This window comes from Cyprinus carpio, chromosome A22 (assembly GCF_018340385.1).
Source record: "Cyprinus carpio isolate SPL01 chromosome A22, ASM1834038v1, whole genome shotgun sequence".
Taxonomy (NCBI): Eukaryota; Metazoa; Chordata; class Actinopteri; order Cypriniformes; family Cyprinidae; genus Cyprinus; species Cyprinus carpio.
Genome location: NC_056593.1, coordinates 10,801,926 through 10,826,923, shown reverse-complemented (window position 1 = coordinate 10,826,923; position 24,998 = coordinate 10,801,926). Strand labels below are relative to the sequence as shown.

General features: G+C 39.6%; 3 protein-coding genes and 1 pseudogene across 3 annotated transcripts; 1 reads left to right on the top strand and 3 right to left on the bottom strand.

Moving 5' to 3' along the window:
• Window positions 1–962: 962 nt before the first annotated feature.
• LOC109046934 lies at window positions 963–2,305 on the bottom strand (annotated as a pseudogene).
• An 11,417-nt stretch (window positions 2,306–13,722) lies between these two features.
• Window positions 13,723–15,453, top strand: LOC122134014 (MICOS complex subunit MIC13). The gene is made up of 4 exons (XM_019064407.2): window positions 13,723–13,896; window positions 14,293–14,449; window positions 14,742–14,793; window positions 14,913–15,453. The coding sequence occupies exons 1-4, from the start codon at window positions 13,868–13,870 to the stop codon at window positions 15,008–15,010; spliced, it is 336 nt and encodes a 111-aa protein (XP_018919952.1). The 5' UTR covers window positions 13,723–13,867; the 3' UTR covers window positions 15,011–15,453.
• Window positions 15,454–16,968: 1,515 nt separating this feature from the next.
• Window positions 16,969–18,421, bottom strand: LOC109059652 (kallikrein-7-like). Its single transcript, XM_042711888.1, has 5 exons — window positions 18,284–18,421; window positions 18,048–18,198; window positions 17,822–17,960; window positions 17,352–17,618; window positions 16,969–17,242 (listed from the first exon to the last, which is right to left on the bottom strand). The coding sequence occupies exons 1-5, from the start codon at window positions 18,345–18,347 to the stop codon at window positions 17,087–17,089; spliced, it is 777 nt and encodes a 258-aa protein (XP_042567822.1). The 5' UTR covers window positions 18,348–18,421; the 3' UTR covers window positions 16,969–17,086.
• Window positions 18,422–22,701: 4,280 nt separating this feature from the next.
• On the bottom strand, window positions 22,702–24,361 carry LOC109047095 (trypsin-like). Its single transcript, XM_042711887.1, has 5 exons — window positions 24,084–24,361; window positions 23,841–23,988; window positions 23,516–23,651; window positions 23,140–23,421; window positions 22,702–22,931 (listed from the first exon to the last, which is right to left on the bottom strand). The coding sequence occupies exons 1-5, from the start codon at window positions 24,139–24,141 to the stop codon at window positions 22,776–22,778; spliced, it is 780 nt and encodes a 259-aa protein (XP_042567821.1). The 5' UTR covers window positions 24,142–24,361; the 3' UTR covers window positions 22,702–22,775.
• Between the last annotated feature and the right edge of the window lie 637 nt (window positions 24,362–24,998).

Below are 24,998 nucleotides of genomic sequence, written 5' to 3'. Positions count from 1 at the left end.
CTCTTTTGTTGTTGTTGTTGTTGTTGTTGTCTGATTAACATTAATGATATAGACAACAGCAGGGTTATTAGGCTACTGTCACTTTAAGACCTAATGCACGTGTCTAATATACTGACACATCTCTTATTTTCTCCCAACTGTTAACATTCAAGAATACATGACCAATTTTAAACACATTTTAAAATATTTTCCTGTGTGTTTGAACATTTACGCATGCACCTGAAGCCCAAAATATACTTTGCATGTCCGAGTTCCACTCCGTCTCGGAGCTCGCGCACAGAAAGAAGAAACTCTTTATTTTCTCATTCATCTATGATTCTTGATTGTGCTGGTCTTAAAAATGTCTTGCCAACTGAAAGCTGCACAGATATATTTAGATACGGAATTAAAAAGGACACATTTATAGGACATAAAGATCACAATCTCTAGGATTCATTTGAAAAGTAGGTTGTGGACGTCTTAAAGATCGATCAAGATAGAAAACCGTCACCCACAATGAGAACTTTATTGTAGAGTAACTGATGTGATGGCAGATGCTCTTTCTGGAGGAATTTATTTATTTATTTTCCCAGCCTGGGCTGCTTCATGCAACAACAACAAATCAATTGCTTGTGTCTTAAGACCTTTTTAAATGAAGCTTAAAATACACATTTAAAAAAAAAAAAAAAGCATGTAAGTGTCTTCTCATTTATTTTCCCAGTGCTACGTTAATTTTTGTTGTGTAACTTAGGATGTGGTGGTGGTGGTGAACTTAGCAGTGGTTGAGAATTAAACAGCCCCCTAACTGGTTTCACTCTCTCTGAAGTGGCGCTTTAGAAAGAAAAAATGCAAAGTCATTGCTTATTGTGTTTTGTTGTTCATTTCTCCATTTTATTGAAATGTTTGACAGCTAGCATTCACAAGACACCATAAAAGCTGATCTTGACATACCGCACAACAAAACAATGCATTTTTCATAGGCATCAAGCACCTCCTTTGATCACCTCATTGATCCAGCCTCTGATTTTGAAATTTCAGTGTAAACATTGGGAACATTTGGGTAGTCACAGCGTCCCAAGTTGAAAGAAACAATTCCCACTGCTGGCCCACTGCACACCAACGGTCCGCCCGAATCACCCTGCAATGTGACAATGCATTTGAGATTGATTCCAGGACACATTTTTATTGAGGTCAGAAGAATACAGACTCACAGAATAGGAACTTTCTCTCCAAAATATTGCTTTAGACTTACCTGGCAAGCACCACTTTTGGTCTCATAACCCCCAGCACACAGGACGTTGTTGGGGGAGGATTCACGTTGACTTTTTTCCACATTGTCTGGCAGGTGGAGGAGTTGAGAGGTGGACACATCTGTCAACCAGCAGATCGTTCACCACACTTTTTCCTGCTTCAGTTTGACCCCATCCTGCAATCTGGCACTTGGTCTTTGACTTCAGCGGGTTTGTTCCTTGCTTTTTGCCATTTTTGATGGTTTTTCACACCTTTGCCAGTTTTCAGCTTCTTGGACAGCTAAAAATTTCACATATGAAAAGTGTGGTCTGATTACCATTAATGGTTTTGTTTAATCTAATTGCTTAATTTTATAATTCAAATGTAAATGTATGTTTTATTATTAAAATTCTAAAATAAATTTTAAGTATTTAATTATACATTTATATTTAATAATAATATTATTATTCATTTTCTAATATTTTAAATTTATTGATGAAATACTGTCCTTCAGAAGCAATGATGTCATTCCCAGTTTTGAGATTTTTGTAGGATGGGTGCTTATGTTTATTTTGCACAGTATATCTTTTCAGATTTGCTCCTTGTGGACTGATGTTTGTGGGTGCCCAGGATCACAGTCATGTTACCACTTTTATTCATAGCATGAACATAATTGCATATTAGTAAACCGTTTTGTTGAACACCAAACATATTCCAGGTTAACAGTTTGGCTTTACCTTTTATCGCAGTGTGCGCGCTGTGAGCACATAGCTCGGGTTGATTAGGAATCCTCCACATTTGTGTTTTCCATCAATCTGCACTGATGCCATGTACAGCATGGAGTTCTTCTTGGCTTTTTTGCCATTGATGATATCAGCTCCAAATGTGCCTAAGCAATAAAGATCCCACGTCTGAGATAACAAGAAATCGGGTTCAGTTATCATTTTATAATCAGTTAAGCATGATTTTACAACCCGTCCAGTATCAAGCTCGTCAAGCCACTGAGAGCAACAGGCCATACGCTGCACTCATCTTCATAATGCCTGCTGGTACGACCACCACAGTCATTTATATAGCTCTCTACCACAAGACACATCGTGACATTCAGTGATGACGCAAGATCTTCTCCGACATATCTTGGTAAAACTGATGTCTTTCAGGTGCAGTCTAATTTCTTTTGGCAGCAATGTCATGGCTTATTTTCAATATACAGTGAGATAAATGAATTGGCAGTGAATTTGGTAGATTTTATATGGCACAGAACATGTCACCACAACGGATGTGGCGCTTTTTATGAATAGGGTGTCCCAGATTGGAACAACTCCTTTGTGTTTTTTGTTGTGAAACTAATGTATATGTTTGGTTAATATCCCCAAAAAGTAAAATTAAAAGTTGCTTTTTAAACGCAATCAAATGTCTTCATCACTGCTTTATATGATGGCCTGCCCCTTTGTGACGGTCCTTGACCCTCTCCTTTACAGTTTTAAGTTATGACAGGCGAAATTTGTGACCCTGTCACTATATATATATATATATATATGTGTGTGTGTACTGTATATACAGGTACATCTCAATAAATTAGAATGTCATGGAAAAGGTTCGTTTATTTCGGTAATTCAACTCAAAAATTGTAAAACTTGTTGGTATTAATAAATTCAATTGCACCCAGACTGATGTAGTTTTTAAGTTGATATAATTGTGATGATTTTGGCTCACATTTACAAAACCCACCAATCCAACACTTTTAGAATAATGGTGACCTGCCAGTCTACGGCTGATGCAACTCAAAACAGCCTGCAAATATTTTCCTGAGCCTTCAATAGACTGCGTCTCTCAGTTTTGGTTCACTAGGCTACAACAATCATGGGGAAGATGCTGATCTGACAGTTGTCCAAAAGAGAATCAATGACACCTTCACAAGGAGGTTAAGCCACCAACATTCATTTTGCCAAGAAGCCTGGCTGTTAACAGAGTGCTGTATCCACGCTATGTTAACCAGAAAGTTGAGTGGAAGAGAAAAAAGTGTGGTTAAGAAAAACGATTGCACAAACCAAACCGAGAGAACAGCAGCCTTTATGAGGATTGTCATCGCAAAACAATTCACGAATTTGAGTGAACTTCACAAGGAATGACTGAGGGCTGGGGGTCGAGGCATCGAGAGCCACCACCACAGACGTGTCAAGGAATTTGGCGTAATGTTGTCGTATTCCTCTTGTTTAAGCCACTCCTGAACCACAGACAATGTTCTAGAGGCGTCTTACCTGGGATAAGAAGAAGAGAACTGGGACAGTGGTCCAAAGTCCTCTTTTCATCATGAGAGCAAGTTTTGTATTTCATTTAGAACCAAGGTCACCTAGAGTCTGAAGGAAGGGTGGCGCAGGCTCATAGCCCAAAGTTGGGGCTTGACGTTCAGCGTTCAGTTTCCACAGTCTGTGCTGCTTTGGGGGTTGCCATGTCATCTGCTGGTGTTGGTCCATGTTGTGTTTTTTTTGAAATCAAAGTCATTGCCCCTGTTCCCCACGCTACTTTGGAGCGGCAATCTTATGTCTTCCTTCGTGCTGAACCAGCTTTTTTTTGAAGATGGCTTGTTTGATTTTTCCAGCAGGATTTGGCAGTGTGATCCACTGAGCCAAATATGCAACAGCAAGTTGGTGTAATAACCATGGTTTGGGTTGTGGCTGGACTGTCCAGCAACTTCACCAGACCTGACACACCATAGATAATCTATTGAGTATGCTTCCAGAGGAACCCGGGCAGAATGCAAAAACACGCGCCCACCCAAATGCAAGATGGGCTGAAGGCCACTGGCAAAGCAGCGCTGTGCGTCCAGACCGACCGGGTCAGAATCAGCAGTTGCCAGCGGAACATGAATCAAAGTCCATGCCCTGCCGACACTGAGGCCGTACAGTTACATTACAGCAAACGGGTCCCCTAGCTCGGGATTGAGTACATTGTCCCGTAAATTACCATACTTTCCCGAAGGCCCACATTCTCTAACCATGATTTTCTTTTTTATTTATTTATTTATTTTAAATTTAAAATTTTTTTTTTTATTGGTCTTATGAAAGTATTATAGCTTGTTGAGCTCCAATTATCACAATTAGCAGACCCAACGAGGTAAACTCCGTCTGTGTGCCCTGAAATTATTAACACGCGTTCAACGAATTTGAGTTGAATTACTTGAAATAAATGAACTTTTCCACGACATTCTAATGTTCTTGACGGATGCACCTGTATATGTATCTGGACTGCTCTGTGTATAGTTATATTACTTCCTATACGTATAAGTATGTATATGTTCATGGGTTGTGTGTGCTGGTGGATGTGTATTACTAATAGATGTCTATATCTTCGTAAGGATATATATATCTACCGATCTATATGTATCAGCTATAATAAAATATTTATACCTTGAAACAAAGAGTTATACAAACTCAACTATTTTGTTCATTGTGCCCATTTTTAATGTTGACGCTTAACTCCAAGCATCATCAGCCTCGTTTTCGGGTGTACACAAAAGTGCCCCATTTCTCTCAAATCCTGTCTCACTAACTCTGTCTAAATCTGTGTTCGTGGAGTACGTACTCCTTTGGCAGGAGATAACTAAAGCCACCTCACAGGATGTGGCATCTGCAGATGCCTGATTGGCCCGCCTGATTCTTGCGAGCAAGGGATGCCTTAGCTGGCCACAACAATAACAGGTTCCTTCTCTAACATGTGCAGCTTTTTTTTCTGTGGGGGGTCCAGGTCCAGGGGGGTATGCAAACCAGTCAGAATCGGGGTTGGTACCACCGATTTGCCTCCTGCAGTGCAACACACAATCTTCAGTACTTCGCATCAGAGTTTTCTCGTTTTGTTGATTGTGGCGATGTGGCCATGTTGGTCACCATTCCTCGTCAATGCTGTGTGAAGTTGCGGGAGAGTGCAAGGAACCTGGCGCCCCGCCTGTACATTTACGCTCAATCCCGAGCGATCCCACACATGCACAATGTGTTTACCATATCCGTTGCGTGGATGCTGGCCATGCAAGCACCGGTTATGATTATCCGCTCCCCGCATTGTGTAGCAGATCCTGTCTACATGGGCAGACCGTGCCCTTCACATGACTTGCAACATGGAGCGTGCTGGTCAGGGTCTGTGTATGCGATTGACCCCACCCCACGGGCATATACAAGGACCAGTAGGTCTCACGTATCTCTGGGCATCCAAACTGCCATCAATAAAATGCACCTGTGTTCACTGTTGCGCCATGTAATACTCTGCTTGGCCCTCCCCTCAAGAAACCACGCAGGCAACAGAGGACAACTCCATGACCACAACGCTGCCCTCAGCATAACCGCTCACGCAACTATGCAAGCGCCAACAGGCTGTTGCCGATTGACCTATCACAGTGGTAGACCGGAGAATGACATCCTGCGTGAAGTATGACGACACCTCAGCGAAAGCTGACACAGACGCCATCGAATGGTAAGCATTTGCCCACTCACGTCGGTTCCGGCTGACAAACTGCAGTTCACTGGTCGAGACACAATACACCTGGCCAGTGAGACGGTTTATGACAGTTTGTGCAGCAAGAAATTCTTTGGTTATGCAAAGACCGATTGTCATGCAGCGCAGCTGTCCGTGGGTGGATCTTAGAGTTGAAGATGCTGGATGTGGAGGGACCTGGGCTGGTGTCGATTACCACGTGGTCGGCGCGGTCTTTTTTTTGGAGTCGAGGGGAGGTTGTGAGGCCGGGACTGGGATTGTACTGGCCAAACTCCTCTGAAAGGCCTTTGGAGACGGCTTATGGTAGAGAGAAACTGAACATTCAATTACCACAGGTAACAGGTCCTGGGGATGGATCTTCCTGCAGTCAGCATGCCAATTGCATGCTCCCTAAAACTTGCGACATTTGTGGCATTGTGCTGTGTGATGAAACTGCACATTTTAGAGCAGGGGTGCCCAACCCTGGCCTCTGGCGATCGACGTGGTACCTGCATGTTAGCTTCCACCCTAATCAAACACACCTGCCTTTTAATTTTAAAGTGAGCCTGAAGACCTTCATAATTGAGATTGCTTGAAGTGTGTTTGATTAGGGTTGGAGCTGAACTTTGCAGGACAGTGCGATCGCCAATGGAGCAGGGATTTGGGCCACCCTCGTTTTTAGAGTGACCTTTTATGTGGCCCCGCCTCCGATAATCATGCTGTTAATCAGCGCTCTTGATATGCCACAACTGTGAGGTGGATGGATTGTCTCGGTAAAGGAGAAGTGCCACTAACACAGATTTTAGACAGATTTGTGAACAAACATAGGCCTTTTTTGTGTACATAGAAAAGTCTTAGCACTTTGAAAATGGGGGTGTCCGGGACTAAAACAAGAGCTGTGTATATATATATATATATATATATATATATTATACACACACACACACACACACACACAACACACACACAACATACATATATATATATATATATATATAGATATATATATCAGGTACTGTAGAAAAATAAATGTGAGTTTTAATGTGCATTTGGATTCCCAAAATTTTCATATCATCAAAGAAATCAATAAGGAAAAAAAAAAATGTTCACAATAAATGTCTTTAGCGGAAATGTTTAAACACCACTATGCTTGATGGCCTCTTTTGTGTGGAGAAGATGAAAATTAACCAATTTTTTCTATCCATCTCACTGGATTTATGTGTTAGTCCTGTGTAGTGTAATTGCACTATTATTGTTCACTCTTCAATTATAACAAAAATCATGAGCAACATGATGTCCTTTTAACGCGCTAGTCTTGTTCACCACCACAACAACTCTGCATGCCCCCAGAACTGGTCATGTGGACAAATACCAGACTCCATGTCTGTAACAGCAAAACAATTTTATTTGGTCGCCTTGTATGTTTAAGGATGATTTGCGAGCGTGCTGGTGCAACGCCCAACACTCCTACGATACTTTTCACTTTTCATTTGCTTTGATCCAACAATGTGCAGACTGTTGACATTATCATGTGCAGCCTTTGTGGCATCACTCCGTACGTCAGGATATTACCGAGTCTGCCAGAAAGATGACCCAATGCCCACTGCCCTTGAATTGTCATACCAGCGGACTCCAGAAATCACCCTGCAAGGAATATTATGTGAGATCGGGTTTCATAGCTAGAACAAATGGAACGTCTCCTAATCAAAAAAACCAAAACAAACTATTGTTTCATATGAAGATGAGACTGGAGCTACGTAGCTAGTTTTTTTCACTTTTCTTGTATCTATTTTCTTCTCGCACCACTTTATCTAGCCTCAAAAGCTCAAACCTAGTTATCCGTTATATGCACTTTAAGCACCTTGGTGACTCACCTCGGCCCCAGTCTTGTCGACTGTATTGTTAGCTGTTAATTCACCAAGCAAAAACTTCACCCTCTGTTTGTTTACTATCGTCCCTATCAGCACAGCTGATCTTGTGCGTGTGTAAGATTTACTGTGCTGCTTTTTTTTGGTTTTGGATTTTTTCTTGCAGCAATGCTTTCTGCAGTGTGGCTATGTCAACAGTTGATATTACACCGCGAACAAAGAAGGTAAATGTACGATCTTGTGCTGATTAGTCCGAACCCCACTCATGCAACAAGCCACTGCAATGGGTATTGCTTGACAAACTCTGCTATAGTAAAGATCTGGGGATTTTCTACCACGTCTTCACACTGTGTTTCCTTCCCCAAACAATGGACAGCACGTTTTGCCATGTGAATCATCTGCAGGAAAAATGCAATCATTCAGTTGAAGTTTATTAGAAAGTGCATGATCTGTTCTGGACGTATGCATTGATTGCTTGTGAACAACGTAGCGACACATCAAACCAACAACAGGTGTTGCGTTCTACCTTCACTACGACAGCCTTCTGTCTATTACCCATACGTCCCAAGTTGTTGAATGTTGCTTTTGCGTTATGAAAGTTTGTGACAAGTCACATCCTGACTCTTTTTAGCTTTTGACTGTGGAGGACTATCATGGTCGCACAATGCGAACACACGTCATTGTCGTTACTGGAATCAATAAAACAATTGGGTGGGAGTGGTCCAGACTCAATTGTCCCCGACCTGAGATTTTCAATCAGATCCATATTTCTTTAATGCATTCCAAGTCAATAATGATTGTTTCTGTTGTTGTTTTCTCCTTCGAGGGACAGAATGAGCTTAGCTCTTAAATCAGTGATGAATATGGCTCCAATAAGTACAGTCACAAAGCGACGAAATACGAAACTTTACCTTGCCCCAGTGGTGCCAGCTAAGCAAAATACGTGCGGAAGCCTAGCCGAAAACTCACCTCCACAAAAATGTTTTATTTGTGACATGCACATGAGACCCATGATTGCCAGAATTTTCCCGTGAAGTTTTCCTCCGTTCAGTATCCCCCCTCCCACACCCCATATAGAAACAACACGACAGCACCAATATCAAACGAAAACAATACCCCCCTTTTATGGCATTTAAGATTGTACATTACTAATTAGAAGTACCTGTGATGTGCAGTGTGGTCACAGCTGTGGTGAGCAGAATCGCAGTGAAGTGTTCATTGTGCTATTTGGAACATTGGGGATGTGTCACTGATTTTTAAACTACTCAAGTAAAAGGGCAGGCCTCCCTTAGAGCAAAACCACGCATTTCCTGGATGTTTTTCTGTTAATTAAATGTAAAATGTGAATTGTTATTTGTTAAACGTGGTTTCTGGTAATTCACCCAAAATGAAAATTGTCATCTTTTACTACCTCAAGTCGTTCCAAACCTGTATAACTTTATTTCTTCTTTGGAACACAAAATTAGATATTTTGAAAACTTTGTTGTTGTTGTTTTTTTTTCCATACAATGAAAGTCAGTATAGCCCAAAACAACATTGGACCCCTCTGACTTGAAAAAAGTTGAAGGGGACCTTCAGGTTACAAGTCCGGTCTCAAACAATAGGCCACGACTGCCCCGTCATCCATTGTACAGACAATTTCCAGGAATTGAAAAAGTCATGAGGTCGGGAAATGATGACATTTATTGGGTGAATTTACCATTATTTCTATAAAGGGTTACATTTTAGGGTGGATTTTTCCTGAAATGTACCACACTTTGACTCTGTTTGTCAAAACATTGCTCACTTGCTTTGAAAACCCTGACCAGCTTGGCATAGAAACAGTGGTTCAACCAAGGTGGGGTTTTGGGCCGAGCTGCCCTGAGGAGCTCTCTTTTTACGATGTCTCTGCCCCTAGACGGTTCTTACAGGGTCGTGCTGCCCCAGCTGCCGGCAGGCGCTCAGCCCCCCCAGGCCCCCCACGGCTGCGCGAGGGACCAAACCCCCTCTTTCCCCTGGGGAAAGTGTCCCCTCTGTCCCACCCCTTCTGTTTTTCCAATAAATTCATACTGACCCCCCCCATATGCTCCCCGCCCCCCTTGTTGTCACACTACCATTGTTTCCTTCCTCTTCACGTTCTTGCTTCGCCTCTCCTCCCGCTCCGTCTTGTATGACCCTTCGCCCTTGGCCAAGCTTGGTGTTGTCAGCCCTTGGTAGTTTAGGTGAGTTACAGTTGTTTCGCTTCGTTGAATGAAACAACACCGACTGCGACATTATTGCACACCAACGGGGTCCTCCCTGGGAATCCCCCTCTGAGAAACAGTTAAAGAAAGTTACAGGCCTTGAATGAGGAAATGAAACTGTCACACTATTTTGATTTGTCCAGCCACCATTCTTTGTACCTGGCAAAATCCTCCGCGGCGAGCCACCTTCACACCATCACGAGTGGTCGATGGGTACATTTTTCCCAGGACTTCTTACATTGTTTTTGCATCAATGATGGTGACATCCACCTCCATAAGCTTAGCCCAGTTCGCTGCACCTTTGGTATTTTTTTCCCCCATCCTGCAACACTGCCCTTTGACCTTGATGCCCGCATGTCCTTATTTTTCTTTGGTATGGAAGTCCAGTTGACGATCTTGCTCTCTTATGGACCTTTTCATGTAGCTCCGGCGTGTAATTCAATCATTAATGATGATCATTTTCAAAATGTCTACTTTTTTTTTTGTATTTATAAAGGGATCATGGAGTTACTCGGTATTGTCGAGTCTGTTGTCTAGTCAACATAACACCATGTCTACTTCCAAACCATTCCATGCCCCTATGAAAATACTAAAATGCTTCCTAGTCCACTCTCGTATTGCTAATGTGTTCAGTTTGCGTGTGCATATTAGTGAAACAAATCCGCGCAGGTTTTTGTTGATGCCAAACTACTTATTAAGTCTTCATGATTTGTAATTAGCCCGAAAGCTTACTCATTGACCCCGTCCCCCATCACGCACCTCTGTGTTATGTGAGACTCCAAATTCCAATTCAACCTCCATACAAAATGCGTCTCGGTCCTGAAACCGGTCCAATGCAAGTTGTCAAGTGATCCTTGTGAATCACTTTGTTCGGTGTGGGCGTGACCACTGTCCACCCAGATCACCGGACAGCATTGATAATGAGTTAAAGTATTTCAGTCTATAGCCACCACTAGATTGAACTGACCATACAGCCCCTTTCTCATACAGATGTGAAACCAAATCAGCGGTAGTAATTGCAAGTATGGACCACAAAGTGCCCTAAAGGGAGTAGGACATCCATGATACTTTTCTGTTTACTTTACATATGTTTGTAAGCGATTACAGATCAAAAGCGGGAAAACCAATTGTTTTTATTGCAGTAGTGATCTCTGATAAAAACCTTGGTATGCTTGAGTTATACGCTGTTACTCTGTATAGTTAGCATTGGAATGTTCACGCGTAAGCAGACTTTTTTTGGACTCCATGCCAGGGTGGATTGGGCATGAACTAGCAATCACTTGCGTGGTGTGCGGGAGAATCATGAGTGACGATCATGCGCTCCGACCCCGGCATATCGCAGGTTTGAACTCTCTACTCACTGTCAAGTTGGAGAAGTGCAAACATGCCTTTCATGGTGTTTACTGGTCTAAGTGTGAAGTAGTGTTCATAACAAGAGTACTTGTATATGGCTGTGTTAGGCTTGACCTAAAACTAACTATGAAGTTGAACACACCACTGTTGAATAGTACGCGCCTACATGCTTTGCTATGATGCTCCCATATGCAAAGCCACAAGACTGTTATCTCATGCTCAAAGGGGGCCGCTTTTGGCACCTGTTGCGCCAGAGGTTTAGCTTATTAACTATAGTTTTGGTTTAAGTTAAGAAGCGGACATTTTGGTTTTCAAACAACTTTGTGTTAAGGACTCCTCAGCTCGACGGTTTAAAAGTGAGGCATCTGAAGAGCCATGTTGGTTCCCCCCAAGAACCCTTCAGTGAACAGTTCTTACAAGGAGACATTTTGTTCTTAGTGTGAAGACTTTTAATAATTCTAATCTAACCCTAATCTAATCTAATCTAATCTAATTGTGTTTGTGGCAGGTAGTGTATGTAACTTGTGTATTATATTTAAAAGGGTTGTATTCTCACATCCATCAATTGCCAGTAAGGATCCTTTTTTTTTTTAGATTTTTAGGAGTTTTGGACCCATTTGTTCGCGTACTATTATAGCATGTGTTATTTGCAGTGAAGCCCTTTTTTTGCAGCATAATGGGTCTCTCTTTGACCCCACAGTGAAAACCCAAAAACCTTACTCTTTAAAGCAGTCTCGCCCTTGAAAATGTTCAGATACAAGGAAGCCACGCATTTGTGTTTGTTATTACTTTGAATTAAACCATGGGGGGTCTTGAATGAGGTTTGCTTCTGTGCTTTTACTATACCCACTTGCACAGATGCTAAGAAAAAAAAGAAAAATAGTATAAGTTGGTTAATTGAAGTGGACTTTACTAAATGTTATTCAGATCACCTTATAAAACAAACAGTGCATAAAATGAACATTAAAATTGCATAGTTGTGTTAAATGTAAAGACATAATGCAATAGAAGTCAGTTGAATTCTCATTATTTTCTGGAACAGTCAGATATGGTATAGGGTGATATGCGGAGATGATCATGATGCTGTTCTTGGGATTCTCTAAGGTCCTGGAATATCTCACTCAGAAGTGATGATGGGTGGTATTTAATGCAAAATGGGCTGGTTTAGCTAACCAATAGAGATCGTACTTCCTCTATCACACCTTGATGTGGCTTTCATTTTGCACTGAAGTGGAAAAGATAGGTCTTATGTTTGTGGTCATAATGGGAGTAGACTATTCTCCCCCATGTATGATGTAATCCACACCTATTGTTTCTTGTAAAATTGAAAAACTGAATCACGGTGTCAATGTGGTTAGATCTCTAAGGCTGATTCACTTATGAGTGACTACTGAAAGAGTAACGAACCGTTAGTTGTGTTTTGTCTGTTGGCGTGGGCGGCTTGTTTTCATCAACTGAACATGATGGATGTTGGATTCACCAAACCGTTTGCCCAGGTCTTGAAATGTCAAGGGGGCGTCCTGTACTTGGTTGGACCCGGTATTGGTCTAAAAAAATAAAAAAAAGAGGTTTAATAAGGTTGGGATTTTTCTGTCCTGTGTGTGTGTCACAATGACATGATGGCTAGGAAATAAAAACCAGAAGTCAAGGTTATTAGATTAATTTTCAATATAATTTTCAATAACTAACGTTGACTTAACGTCATTTGGTTAAACTATCGAGTGGCTGAGTGACTTGGTATTTTATTTAAAGGAGCTATGTGGAGGTTTTTACTTAAAAAAATCTTTAAGATAGAGTTTTCATTTGTACATGTATGAGCCAACCATGATGTAAAAAAAAGAATGACACCTCGACTGTCCACCACGGTTGCCTCTATCAGCCTGTAGGCTCAATTGTGTGTGGAGGAGTCGGGCCCGAATTGGCGCGAAAATTCACAAAATGTGACGTCATGCGCGTTCTCGTCTACTTGGGCTTACAACCGTACGGCACGCCAGCTATTATAGTAAGCAGCGGCAATAGTGTTTTCAGATGGACTCTGTGGATGGAAAGAAGCGACCAGCCTTCGGCAGCACAATTCAGACACCCACGGACACTCCTCGTAAGTAAAAAAAAAATAAAAAAAAAAAAAAAACGTATCTAGTGTGGGAAAAAGAGAGAGCGTGTGCACTGAGAACGAGCATGAGACTGGCTGCAGCTCCTCTAACGGCCACTGGTGTCAGTAACGGTTAGAAATTTCAGAACCTACGCAATGCTCCTTTAAAGAGAGATCCTGTTTACTCAATCATAGTATTACATTAAATTAAGTCTTTTTATTGATTACTACAATTAATTAATAATACCAAAGACTATAGAATACTTAGACTTGGACTTTGATGATACTGAAACAAATACTGACAGCAAGGTCAGTGAGTTATTAGAATTGGTATTACTTTCATAGAATAAGTAATATCAATATTCTATTAAAGTAACACTTGCAATCGTCTACTTTTAATTATATTGAATTTTTAAAACTACATATAACACATACACTATATATATATATCCCCGAGGTTTATTTTGTCGAACGTGCGGATAGTGAAGTCATATCTTATTGAATTCAAAACGAACTTTATTGCTTCCAGTTCATTCTGCAAGCGCAAATGCCCTTGTCAGTGGAGTTCGCTGTCAAGTCAGGGCAAAATATCTATTGTAAAGTAGAGTTTTATTTCACAGTTTCGTGCTTAGTAGCATACTATTGCTGTTAGGACCATGGCTGCCAAGATTTTGCCTTTAGTCAAGTAAGTGTTTTTGCGTTGTTGCATATGGTGCTAATTAGCAGTTAGCTTTACACAGTCTGTTTGGGCTTGGGAGTTATGCTGAATGACATATTTGTGCATTATTATATTTTGTATAGCTTTATAATTCTTATATTAGTTGTAAATTAAATTAGCATGTATTTGAGTAGCTATCTTCATGGTAGATTAAGGGGAGCTAGTTTGCTAGTAAGAATAGCAAGAACTTAAGCTGTGTGACGTAAATATGAAGTATTGGCTTTTTGTTTTGGTTCTGAGTTTAATTAAAATGATCATTTTGTTTGTGTCATAATAACCCTAGTGGTTTGTAAATAATTGCTGTTTATCTCAATGTGGCTTTTTGATTTTAAGTGACTGAATTTGTGTTGATGTATGTTTCAGGTTTGCGACAAAAGTGACAATTGCAGGGGGCGCTATATATGTCGCATATGATTCAGGACTTCTTGGAGATGGCAAAGAGGGGTCTGTCACCTTGGGTCGAGCTAAAGCTGCCATCCCACCTGCTGTGGAGGAGTGGGTGAAGTACTTTGGCTTTGAGGTATGAAAAGTCCTGAAGCTGAGAGTATTAATGAAAGCGAAAGTAGAGGCTGTGACTCTGTGACTGGTATTTAAAGAAAGCTAGATGACAGCACTGAAGTCATCAACCAAACCATACTCTATATTCATTTACAAAGATAACTCAAACTTTTGAATGTGTAATTCTGCAGCTGATGTGTAATGCTGACCAGAATACTTCTCATGGTGGTGTCTGTGTAGTACTGTGTTGTTTCAAGTCAGTTTGTCATAATGTGCCTTATTATTATTATTATTTTTTTGATAAAATATTTTAGCTTCCTGCCACACCCAAAATTGAGTTCTCACCACTGGATGCATGGAACTCAGGTAAAAGTGTATTTGGTGGAGATGCTTATATATAATTAGTTTTTACCTCACATGTAATATGTACATTATACAGTATGACTTTAATGTTGTTTTGTAATCGCTCCATTTTTTTCACTCAGGGGTCCAGAAGTCTATCCATGCCCTATCGGTCGCCCCTTCTACAGTTAGTGACTACACCAAACAAGGCCTCAAATATGTTAAAGACCTCACAAAATGAGCATTTAGAACTTTAAAGTTAGTATAAGATGCTCTCGAAATATTTCAGTGGATGAGAAGACTAACACACTTTGAGAAGCTTTTCTCCTGCATATATGTCACAGACTAAATTCCATCTTGTGGAACAAAAATTTGAATCATTATGAGGTTAGTAATGGTACAAACCCAATTTTTTCTCTTTGGTTACAGAAAAATACATTTGTAAAGCGTTGAGTAATTTGAAGATCATAATATAAGTGCGTTCTATATGTATATTGTTATTCCGCTCTTTTATTTATTTGAGAAATCTCTTTCTGGAAATGTTCTGTTTTGGCATTGATCTTCTCTTTGATCCATCCAAAATTCACCCTTTTTATATAGGCACAAAAGGACTGCAACTGAGTTTTGTAACGTTTAGAATCCCATGTTGCTCTGTCTAATGTAAAATAAATAATGTCAAATATGTTGAGGGATTTAGTTCTTCTGCGTGAATGTGTTTGCTAACAACTACTAATTGTTTAAAGATTGTTAAGACTAGATAATGCTTGGAGTCAGTCTAACCACATGAAAGCATTACTTAGTAACACTTTTCAGCTTTACCACAGAGCAATGCTGCTTTCATGTCAAGATAACCCCCAACACTTTTCTGCATGTCTTGACTCATTTTGAAAGTTTTGCAGTGGCTGCACGTGTCATCTTATCAGAACATGCTGATTAAAGAACATGTATGTGCTTGGAAACATACTGGGTTTTTGGGTTTTGTGCATTTCCTGTTGGTTTTGCAGACAGTTCTGCAAGTTACTGAGCAGTAAAAACTAGTATACCCTACTAGCATAACTAATAAAAGTAAAAAGTTCTCAAGCTTATTGAGGGCAAATAAACAGTTAAAACAAAGACACAAATGACAAGCAATAGAACAAATCAATACAAGAGATACAAATAATATTAACATTGCTTTACATTTTTCAGATAAGGATATCTAACAATAATATTCAGGTAAGAAATTCCACAAAAAAAATTAATAAAGAAATCAAATGTAACAAAACAAACAAACAAAAAAATCTGTATGAATGAAATATACACTGAATTCTATAAAAGCTCCAAAATTATACAGTCAAGAGCACTGAGCAATTTTCTCTCTTTTTTGTTGTTGTTGTTGTTGTTGTCTGATTAACATTAATGATATAGACAACAGCAGGGTTATTAGGCTACTGTCACTTTAAGACCTAATGCACGTGTCTAATATACTGACACATCTCTTATTTTCTCCCAACTGTTAACATTCAAGAATACATGACCAATTTTAAACACATTTTAAAATATTTTCCTGTGTGTTTGAACATTTACGCATGCACCTGAAGCCCAAAATATACTTTGCATGTCCGAGTTCCACTCCGTCTCGGAGCTCGCGCACAGAAAGAAGAAACTCTTTATTTTCTCATTCATCTATGATTCTTGATTGTGCTGTCTTAAAAATGTCTTGCCAACTGAAAGCTGCACAGATATATTTAGATACGGAATTAAACAGGACACATTTATAGGACATAAAAGATCACAATCTCTATGATTCATTTGAAAAGTAGGTTGTGGACGTCTTAAAGATCGATCAAGATAGAAAACCGTCACCCACAATGAGAACTTTTATTGTAGAGTAACTGATGTGATGGCAGATGCTCTTTCTGGAGGAATTTATTTATTTATTTTCCCAGCCTGGGCTGCTTCATGCAACAACAACAAATCAATTGCTTGTGTCTTAAGACCTTTTTAAATGAAGCTTAAAATACACATTTAAAAAAAAAAAAAAGCATGTAAGTGTCTTCTCATTTATTTTCCCAGTGCTACGTTAATTTTTGTTGTGTAACTTAGGATGTGGTGGTGGTGGTGAACTTTAGCAGTGGTTGAGAATTAAACAGCCCCCTAACTGGTTTCACTCTCTCTGAAGTGGCGCTTTAGAAAGAAAAAATGCAAAGTCATTGCTTATTGTGTTTTGTTGTTCATTTCTCCATTTTATTGAAATGTTTGACAGCTAGCATTCACAAGACACCATAAAAGCTGATCTTGACATACCGCACAACAAAACAATGCATTTTCATAGGCATCAAGCACCTCCTTTGATCACCTCATTGATCCAGCCTCTGAATTTTGAAATTTCAGTGTAAACATTGGGAACATTTGGGTAGTCACAGCGTCCCAAGTTGAAAGAAACAATTCCCACTGCTGTCCCACTGCACACCAACGGTCCGCCCGAATCACCCTGCAATGACAATGCATTTGAGATTGATTCCAGACACATTTTTATTGAGGTCAGAAGAATACAGACTCACAGAATAGGAACTTTCTCCAAAATATTGCTTTAGACTTACCTGGCAAGCACCACTTTTGGTCTCATAACCCCCAGCACACAGGACGTTGTTGGGGAGATTCACGTTGACTTTTTTCCACATTGTCTGGCAGGTGGAGGAGTTGATAGGTGACACATCTGTCACCAGCAGATCGTTCACCACATTTTCCTGTTCAGTTTGACCCCATCCTGCAATCTGGCACTTGGTCTTTGACTTCAGCGGTTTGTCCTTGCTTTTTGCCATTTTGATGGTTTTCACACCTTTGCCAGTTTTCAGCTTCTTGGACAGCTAAAATTTCACATATGAAAAGTGTGGTCTGATTACCATTAATGGTTTGTTTAATCTAATTGCTTAATTTATAATTCAAATGTAAATGTATGTTTTATTATTAAATTCTAAATTAAATTTTAAGTATTTAATTATACATTTATATTTAATAATAATATTATTTCATTTTATAATATATTTAAATTTATTGATGAATACTGTACCTTCAGAAGCATGATGTCATTCCCAGTTTTGACATTTTTGTAGGATGGGTGCTTATGTTTATTTTGCACAGTATATCTTTTCAGATTTGCTCCTTGTGGACTGATGTTGTGGGTGCCCAGGATCACAGTCATGTTACCACTTTATTCATAGCATGAACATAATTGCATATTAGTTAAACCGTTTTGTTGAACACCAAACATATTCCAGGTTAACAGTTGGCTTTACCTTTTATCGCAGTGTGCGGCTGTGAGCACATAGCTCGGGTTGATTAGGAATCCTCCACATTTGTGTTTTCCATCAATCTGCACTGATGCCATGTACAGCATGGAGTTCTTCTTGGCTTTTTTGCCATTGATGATATCAGCTCCAAATGTGCCTAAGCAAATAAAGATCCACGTCTGAGATAACAAGAAATCGGTTCAGTTATCATTTTATAATCAGTTAAGCATGATTTTACTAACCAGTCAGTATCAAGCTCGTCAAAGCCACTGAGAGCAACAGGCCATACGCTGCACTCATCTTCATAATGCGCTGCTGGTACGACCACCACAGTCATTTATATAGCTCTCTACCACAAGACACATCGTGACATTCAGTGATGACGCAAGATCTTCTCCGACATATCTTGGTAAAACTGATGTCTTTCAGGTGCAGTCTAATTTCTTTGGCAGCAATGTCATGGCTTATTTTCAATATACAGTAGATAAATGAATTGGCAGTGAATTTGGTAGATTTTATATGGCACAGAACATGTACCACAAACGGATGTGGCGCTTTTTATGAATAGGGTGTCCCAGATTGGAACAAATCCTTTGTTTTTTTGTTGTGAAACTAATGTATATGTTTGTTAAATATCACCCAAAAATTAAAAGTTGCTTTTAAACGCATCAAATGTCTTCATCACTGCTTTATATGATGGCCTGCCCCTTTGTGGTCTTGACCTTCTTTACAGTTTTAAGTTATGACAGGCGAAATTTGTGACCCTGTCACTATATATATATATATATATATATATGTGTGTGTGTACTGTATATACAGGTACATCTCAATAAATTAGAATGTCATGGAAAAGTTCATTTATTTCAGTAATTCAACTCAAATTGTAAAACTTGTGTATTAAATAAATTCAATGCACACAGACTGATGTAGTTTAAGTTGTTATAATTGTGATGATTTTGGCTCACATTTAACAAAAACCCACCAATCTCAACAATTTAGAATATGGTGACCTGCCAATCAGCTGATCAACTCAAAACACCTGCAAAGATTTCCTGAGCCTTCAAAATGGTCTCTCAGTTTGGTTCACTAGGCTACACAATCATGGGGAAGACTGCTGATCTGACAGTTGTCCAAAAGAGAATCATTGACACCCTTCACAAGGAGGTTAAGCCACAAACATTCATTGCCAAAGAAGCTGGCTGTTCACAGAGTGCTGTATCCAAGCATGTTAACAGAAAGTTGAGTGGAAGGAAAAAGTGTGGAAGAAAAAGATGCACAACCAACCGAGAGAACAGCAGCCTTATGAGGATTGTCAAGCAAAATCGATTCAAGAATTTGAGTGAACTTCACAAGGAATGGACTGAGGCTGGGGTCGAGGCATCGAGAGCCACCACACACAGACGTGTCAAGGAATTTGGCTACTGTTGTCGTATTCCTCTTGTTAAGCCACTCCTGAACCACAGACAATGTCAGAGGCGTCTTACCTGGGCTAAGAAGAAGAAGAACTGGACAGTGGTCCAAAGTCCTCTTTTCATATGAGAGCAAGTTTTGTATTTCATTTAGAAACCAAGGTCCTAGAGTCTGAAGGAAGGGTGGAGAAGCTCATAGCCCAAGTTGCTTGAAGTTCAGAGTTAAGTTTCCACAGTCTGTGATGATTTGGGGTGCAATGTCATCTGCTGGTGTTGGTCCATTGTGTTTTTTGAAAATCAAAGTCATTGCACCTGTTAACAAAGAAATTTTGGAGCACTTCATTCTTCCTTCTGCTGACCAGCTTTTTTGAAGATGCTGATTTGATTTTCCAGCAGGATTTGGCAGCTGTCCACACTGCCAAAAGCACCAAAAGTTGGTTAAATGACCATGGTGTTGGTGTGCTTGACTGTCCAGCAAACTCACCAGACCTGAACACCATAGATAATCTATGGAGTATTGTCAAGAGGAAAATGAGAAACAAGAGCCCACAAAATGCAGATGTGCTGAAGGCCACTGTCAAAGAAACCTGTGCTTCCATACCACCTCAGCAGTGCCACGAACTGATCAAATCCATGCCATGCCGAACTGAGGCAGTAATTAAAGCAAAAGGAGTCCCTACTAGGTATTGAGTACATGTACAGTAAATTAACATACTTTCCAGAAGGCCAACAATTCACTAAAAATGATTTTCTTTTTATTTATTTATTTATTTATTTATTTTTTATTGGTCTTATGAAGTATTCTAATTTGTTGAGATCAAATTATCACAATTAGAAGAACCAAAGATGTAAACTACAGTCTGTGTGCACTGAATTTAATACACGAGTTTCACAATTTGAGTTGAATTACTGAAATAAATGAACTTTTCCACGACATTCTAATTTATTGAGATGCACCTGTATATGTATATGTATGTCTGTGTATATTTATATTTTTATGTATATGTATATATGTGTGTGTTTTTTTTATGTGTAGACTATATATATATATATATATATATATATATATATATATATATATATATATATATATATATATATATATACTGAACAAATTTATAAACTCAACACTTTTGTTATTGCCCCCATTTTTAATGAGCTGAACTCAAAGATCTAAGACTTTTTCTGTGTACACAAAATGCCCATTTCTCTCAAATACTGTTCACAAATCTGTCTAAATCTGTGTTAGTGAGTACTACTCCTTTGCCGAGATAATCCAGCCACCTCACAGGTGTGGCATATCAAGATGCTGATTAGACAGCATGATTATTGCACAAGTGTGCCTTAGGCTGGCCACAATAAAAGGTCATTCTAAAATGTGCACTTTTTCTGTATTGGGGGGTCCAGGGGGTATGAAAACCAGTCAGTATCTGGTGTTACCACCATTTGCCTCATGCAGTGCAACACATCTCCTTCGCACAGAGTTTATCAGGTTGTTGATTGTGGCTTGTGGAATGTTGGTCCATTCCTCTTCAATGGCTGTGTGAAGTTGCTGGATATTGGCAGGAACTGGAACACGATGTCATTTACGCCAATCCAGAGCATCCCAAACATGCAAAATGTGTGACATATCCGGTGAGTATGCTGGCCATGCAAGAACTGGTATGTTTTCAGCTTCCAGGAATTGTGTACAGATCCTTGCAACATGGGGCCGTGCATTAACATGATGCAACATGAGGTGATGGTCGTGGATGAATGCCACAACAATGGGCTTCAGGATCTCGTCACGGTATCTCTGTGCATTCAAAATGCCATCAATAAAATGCACCTGTGTTCACTGTCCATAATATATGCTTGCCCATACCATAAACACACCGGCAACATGGGCCACTCCATCCACAACGCTGACATCAGCAAACCGCTCACCCACATGAAGCCATACACGCTGTCTGCCGTCTGCCCTGTACAGTGAAAACTGGGATTCATCCGCGAAGAGAACACCTCTCAAAAGTGCCAGACGCCATCGAATGTAAGCATTTGCCCACTCAAGTCGGTTCCGATGACAAACTGCAGTCAGGTCGAGACCAATACATGCCCTGAGACGGTTTCTGACAGTTTGTGCAGAAATTCTTTGGTTATGCAAACCGATTGTTGCAGCAGCTGTCCGGGTGATCTTAGAGGTGAAGATGCTGGATGTGGAGGACCTGGGCTGGTGTGATTACACGTGGTCTGCGGTTGTGAGGCCGGCTGGATGTACTGGCAAATTCTCTGAAAGGCCTTTGGAGACGGCTTATGGTAGAGAAATGAACATTCAATTCACAGGTAACAGCTCCGGTGGACATTCCTGCAGTCAGCATGCCAATTGCATGCTCCCTAAAACTTGCGACATTTGTGGCATTGTGCTGTGTGATGAAACTGCACATTTGGGGGTTGTGGTTTCGAGCCTTGCTTGTGGCGATGGACTGTCCTGCATTGTTTAGCTTCAACCCTAATCAAATACACCTGCCTTTAAATTTTTAAGTGAGCCTGAAGACCTTAATTAGTTGCTTCAGGTGTGTTTGATTAGGGTTGGAGCTGAACTTTGCAGGACAGTCGATCGCCAGGAGCAGGGTTGGGCACACCTGTTTTAGAGTGACCTTTTATTGTGGCCAGCCTAAGATAATCATGCTGTCTAATCAGCATCTTGATATGCCACACCTGTGAGGTGGATGGATTGTCTCGGTAAAGGAGAAGTGCTCACTAACACAGATTTAGACAGATTTGTGAAAAATAGGCCTTTTGTGTACATAGAAAAAGTCTTAGATCTTTGAAAAATGGGGGCAAAAACAAGAGCTGTGTATATATATATATATATTTTTGTTATATTGCACAGCCCTACACACACACACACACACACACATATATTATATATATATATATATATATATATATATATCGTACTAGAAAATAAATGTGAGTTTTAATTGTATTTGGATTCCCAAATTTTCATATCATCAAGAAATCAATAAGGAAAAAAATGTTCACAATCAATCTTTTCTGAATGTTAAACACCTACTTTTATGGACCATTTTGCTGGAAGAGAAATTACTCATTTTATACTATCCATCCCTGATTTATTGTGTCCTTGTATAAATGCACTATTATTGTAACTCTTAATATACACAAAATCATGGACATTTTGAGGTAGTTTTTCTCAAAAACAACAATCTGCATGCACAGAAATGGTCATTGTGAAAATACAGACACAAGTCTTCAGCAAAACAATTTTATTTGGTCAGCATTGTATGTTTAAGGATGATTTGCAAGTGCTGTGAACGCAAAACTCTTAAGTTTCTTTTTTCTTCTTAATTGCTTTGATCCAATGTGCATATTTTGAAATATCAGTGAAGATATTCGGTACATCAGGATATTTACAGATTCTGCAGAAAGACACAATGCCCACTGCCATTGAATTGCATACCAGCGGACCTCCAGAATCACCCTGCAAGAATATATGTGAAGATCGGGTTTAATAGTAGAACAATGGAACGTCCCTAATCAAAAAAACAAAAACAAACTATGTTTATATGAAGATGAGACTGGAGCTAGTTGTCACACTTTATCTTTCTCAATTTTCTCAAAACCTTTTATAGTTTATGCACTTAAGAAATGGTGACAACTTGCCCCAGTCTTTCCTGTATGTTTATTACCAAGCACACTCCTCCATTCTGTTTATATCCTCCAGCACAGATGATGTTTGGTGGAAGTTTTGTGATGCTTTTTTTTTGTTTTGGTTTTTTCTTCCATGCTTTCTTGCAGTTGTGGATGTCAACAGTTGATACATTCAAGGCCAAAAGGTAATTGACATCTTTGTGCTGTTTAGTCGAACCCCATCCAGCAACCAAGCACTGGGTATTGCTTTCAACTCTGTAATGTAGATCTGGGATTTTCACCGTCTTCACCTTTTCTCCCAAAACTGCTTTACTAGAAATCTGAAAATGCAAATAGTTAGTTATTAAATGTGCAATTGTTTGGTCTTCTTGTTCTTGTGAAAATGTAATTACAACCCAACAGGTGTTGCTTTACCTTTAGAAGCATGATGTCATTACCCATCTCAACATTTTTGAATGTTTTTGGTATAAATTTGTGAATCACATCATATCTTTTTAGATTTTTCTGTGGAGAAATATCATGGTCGCCAAGAACAACAGTCATCTCTTTACTGGAATCAAATAAAACAGAGGGGGAGTCAAACTCACATTTTCCTGAATTGTTCAATCATCAATTATTATTTACTCATTCCAAAGTCATATGATTTTTTTTCTTTTTTTTTTTCCTCGATGGAACAAGAGCTTAGATATTTCAATCAGTGATGAATATGGCTCCAAAAAAAAAAAAAAGAACAACTTACCTTGCACAGTGTGCAGCTGTAAGAACATACTGAGGAGATATCAGAAATCCTCCACAAAAATGTTTTTTATTGTTCTGCACTGAGACCATGTATTGCAAGGAATTTTTTGAAACTTTTCCCCCGTTGATTATCTCAACTCCAACCACAACTATTAAGAAAAACAAGACAGAAATAAATATAAACTCAAACAATAGCCCCCTTTAATGGCATTTAAGATTAAGGATTACTAATGAAAGAAGCTACCTGTGATGTGCAGTGTGGTCACAGCTGTGGTGAGCAGAATCGCAGTGAAGTGTGTCATTGTGCTACTGGAACATTGAAGATGTGTCACTGACTTTTAAACTACTCAAAGTAAAAGGGCAGGCCTCCCTTTAGAGCAAACCACAGCATTTCCTGGATGTTTCTTCTGTTAATTAAATGTAAAATGTGAATGTTATTATGTTAAAACGTGGTTTCCTGGTAATTCACCCAAAAATGAAAATTGTCATCTTTTACTAACCCTCAAGTCGTTCCAAACCTGTATAACTTTATTTCTTCTTTGGAACACAAAATTAGATATTTTGAAAACTTTGTTGTTGTTGTTTTTTTTTCCATACAATGAAAGTCAGTATAGCCCAAAACAACATTGGACCCCTCTGACATTGAAAAAAGTTGAAGTGACCTTCAGGTTACAAGTCCGGCTCTCTAACAATAAGGCCACGACTGCCCCTGTCATCCATTGTACAGACAATTTCCACAGAATGAAAAAGTCATGAGGGTCAGGAAATGATGACATTTATTGGGTGAATTTACCATTAATTTCTATAAATGGTACATTTTTAGGTGGATTTTCCTGAAATGTACACACACTTTGACTCTGTTTGTCAAAACATTGCTCACTTGCTTTGAAAACCCTGACCAGCTTGGCATAGCAACAGTGGTTCAACCAATGGTGTGTGTTTGGGCCGAGCTGCCTGAGAGAGCTCTCTTTTTTAAGATGTCTCTGCAAACTAGACTGTTTCTTACAGGGTCTCTGACCAAATGCAATGAGCTCAGCCCCCACAGGAAACCAAGGCTGCCGAGAAGGGACAAAACCATCTTTCCACTGGAAAGTGTCACATCTGACAAATCAGTCATATTTTTTTCAATAAATTCATAATGAAACAACACATATGATCA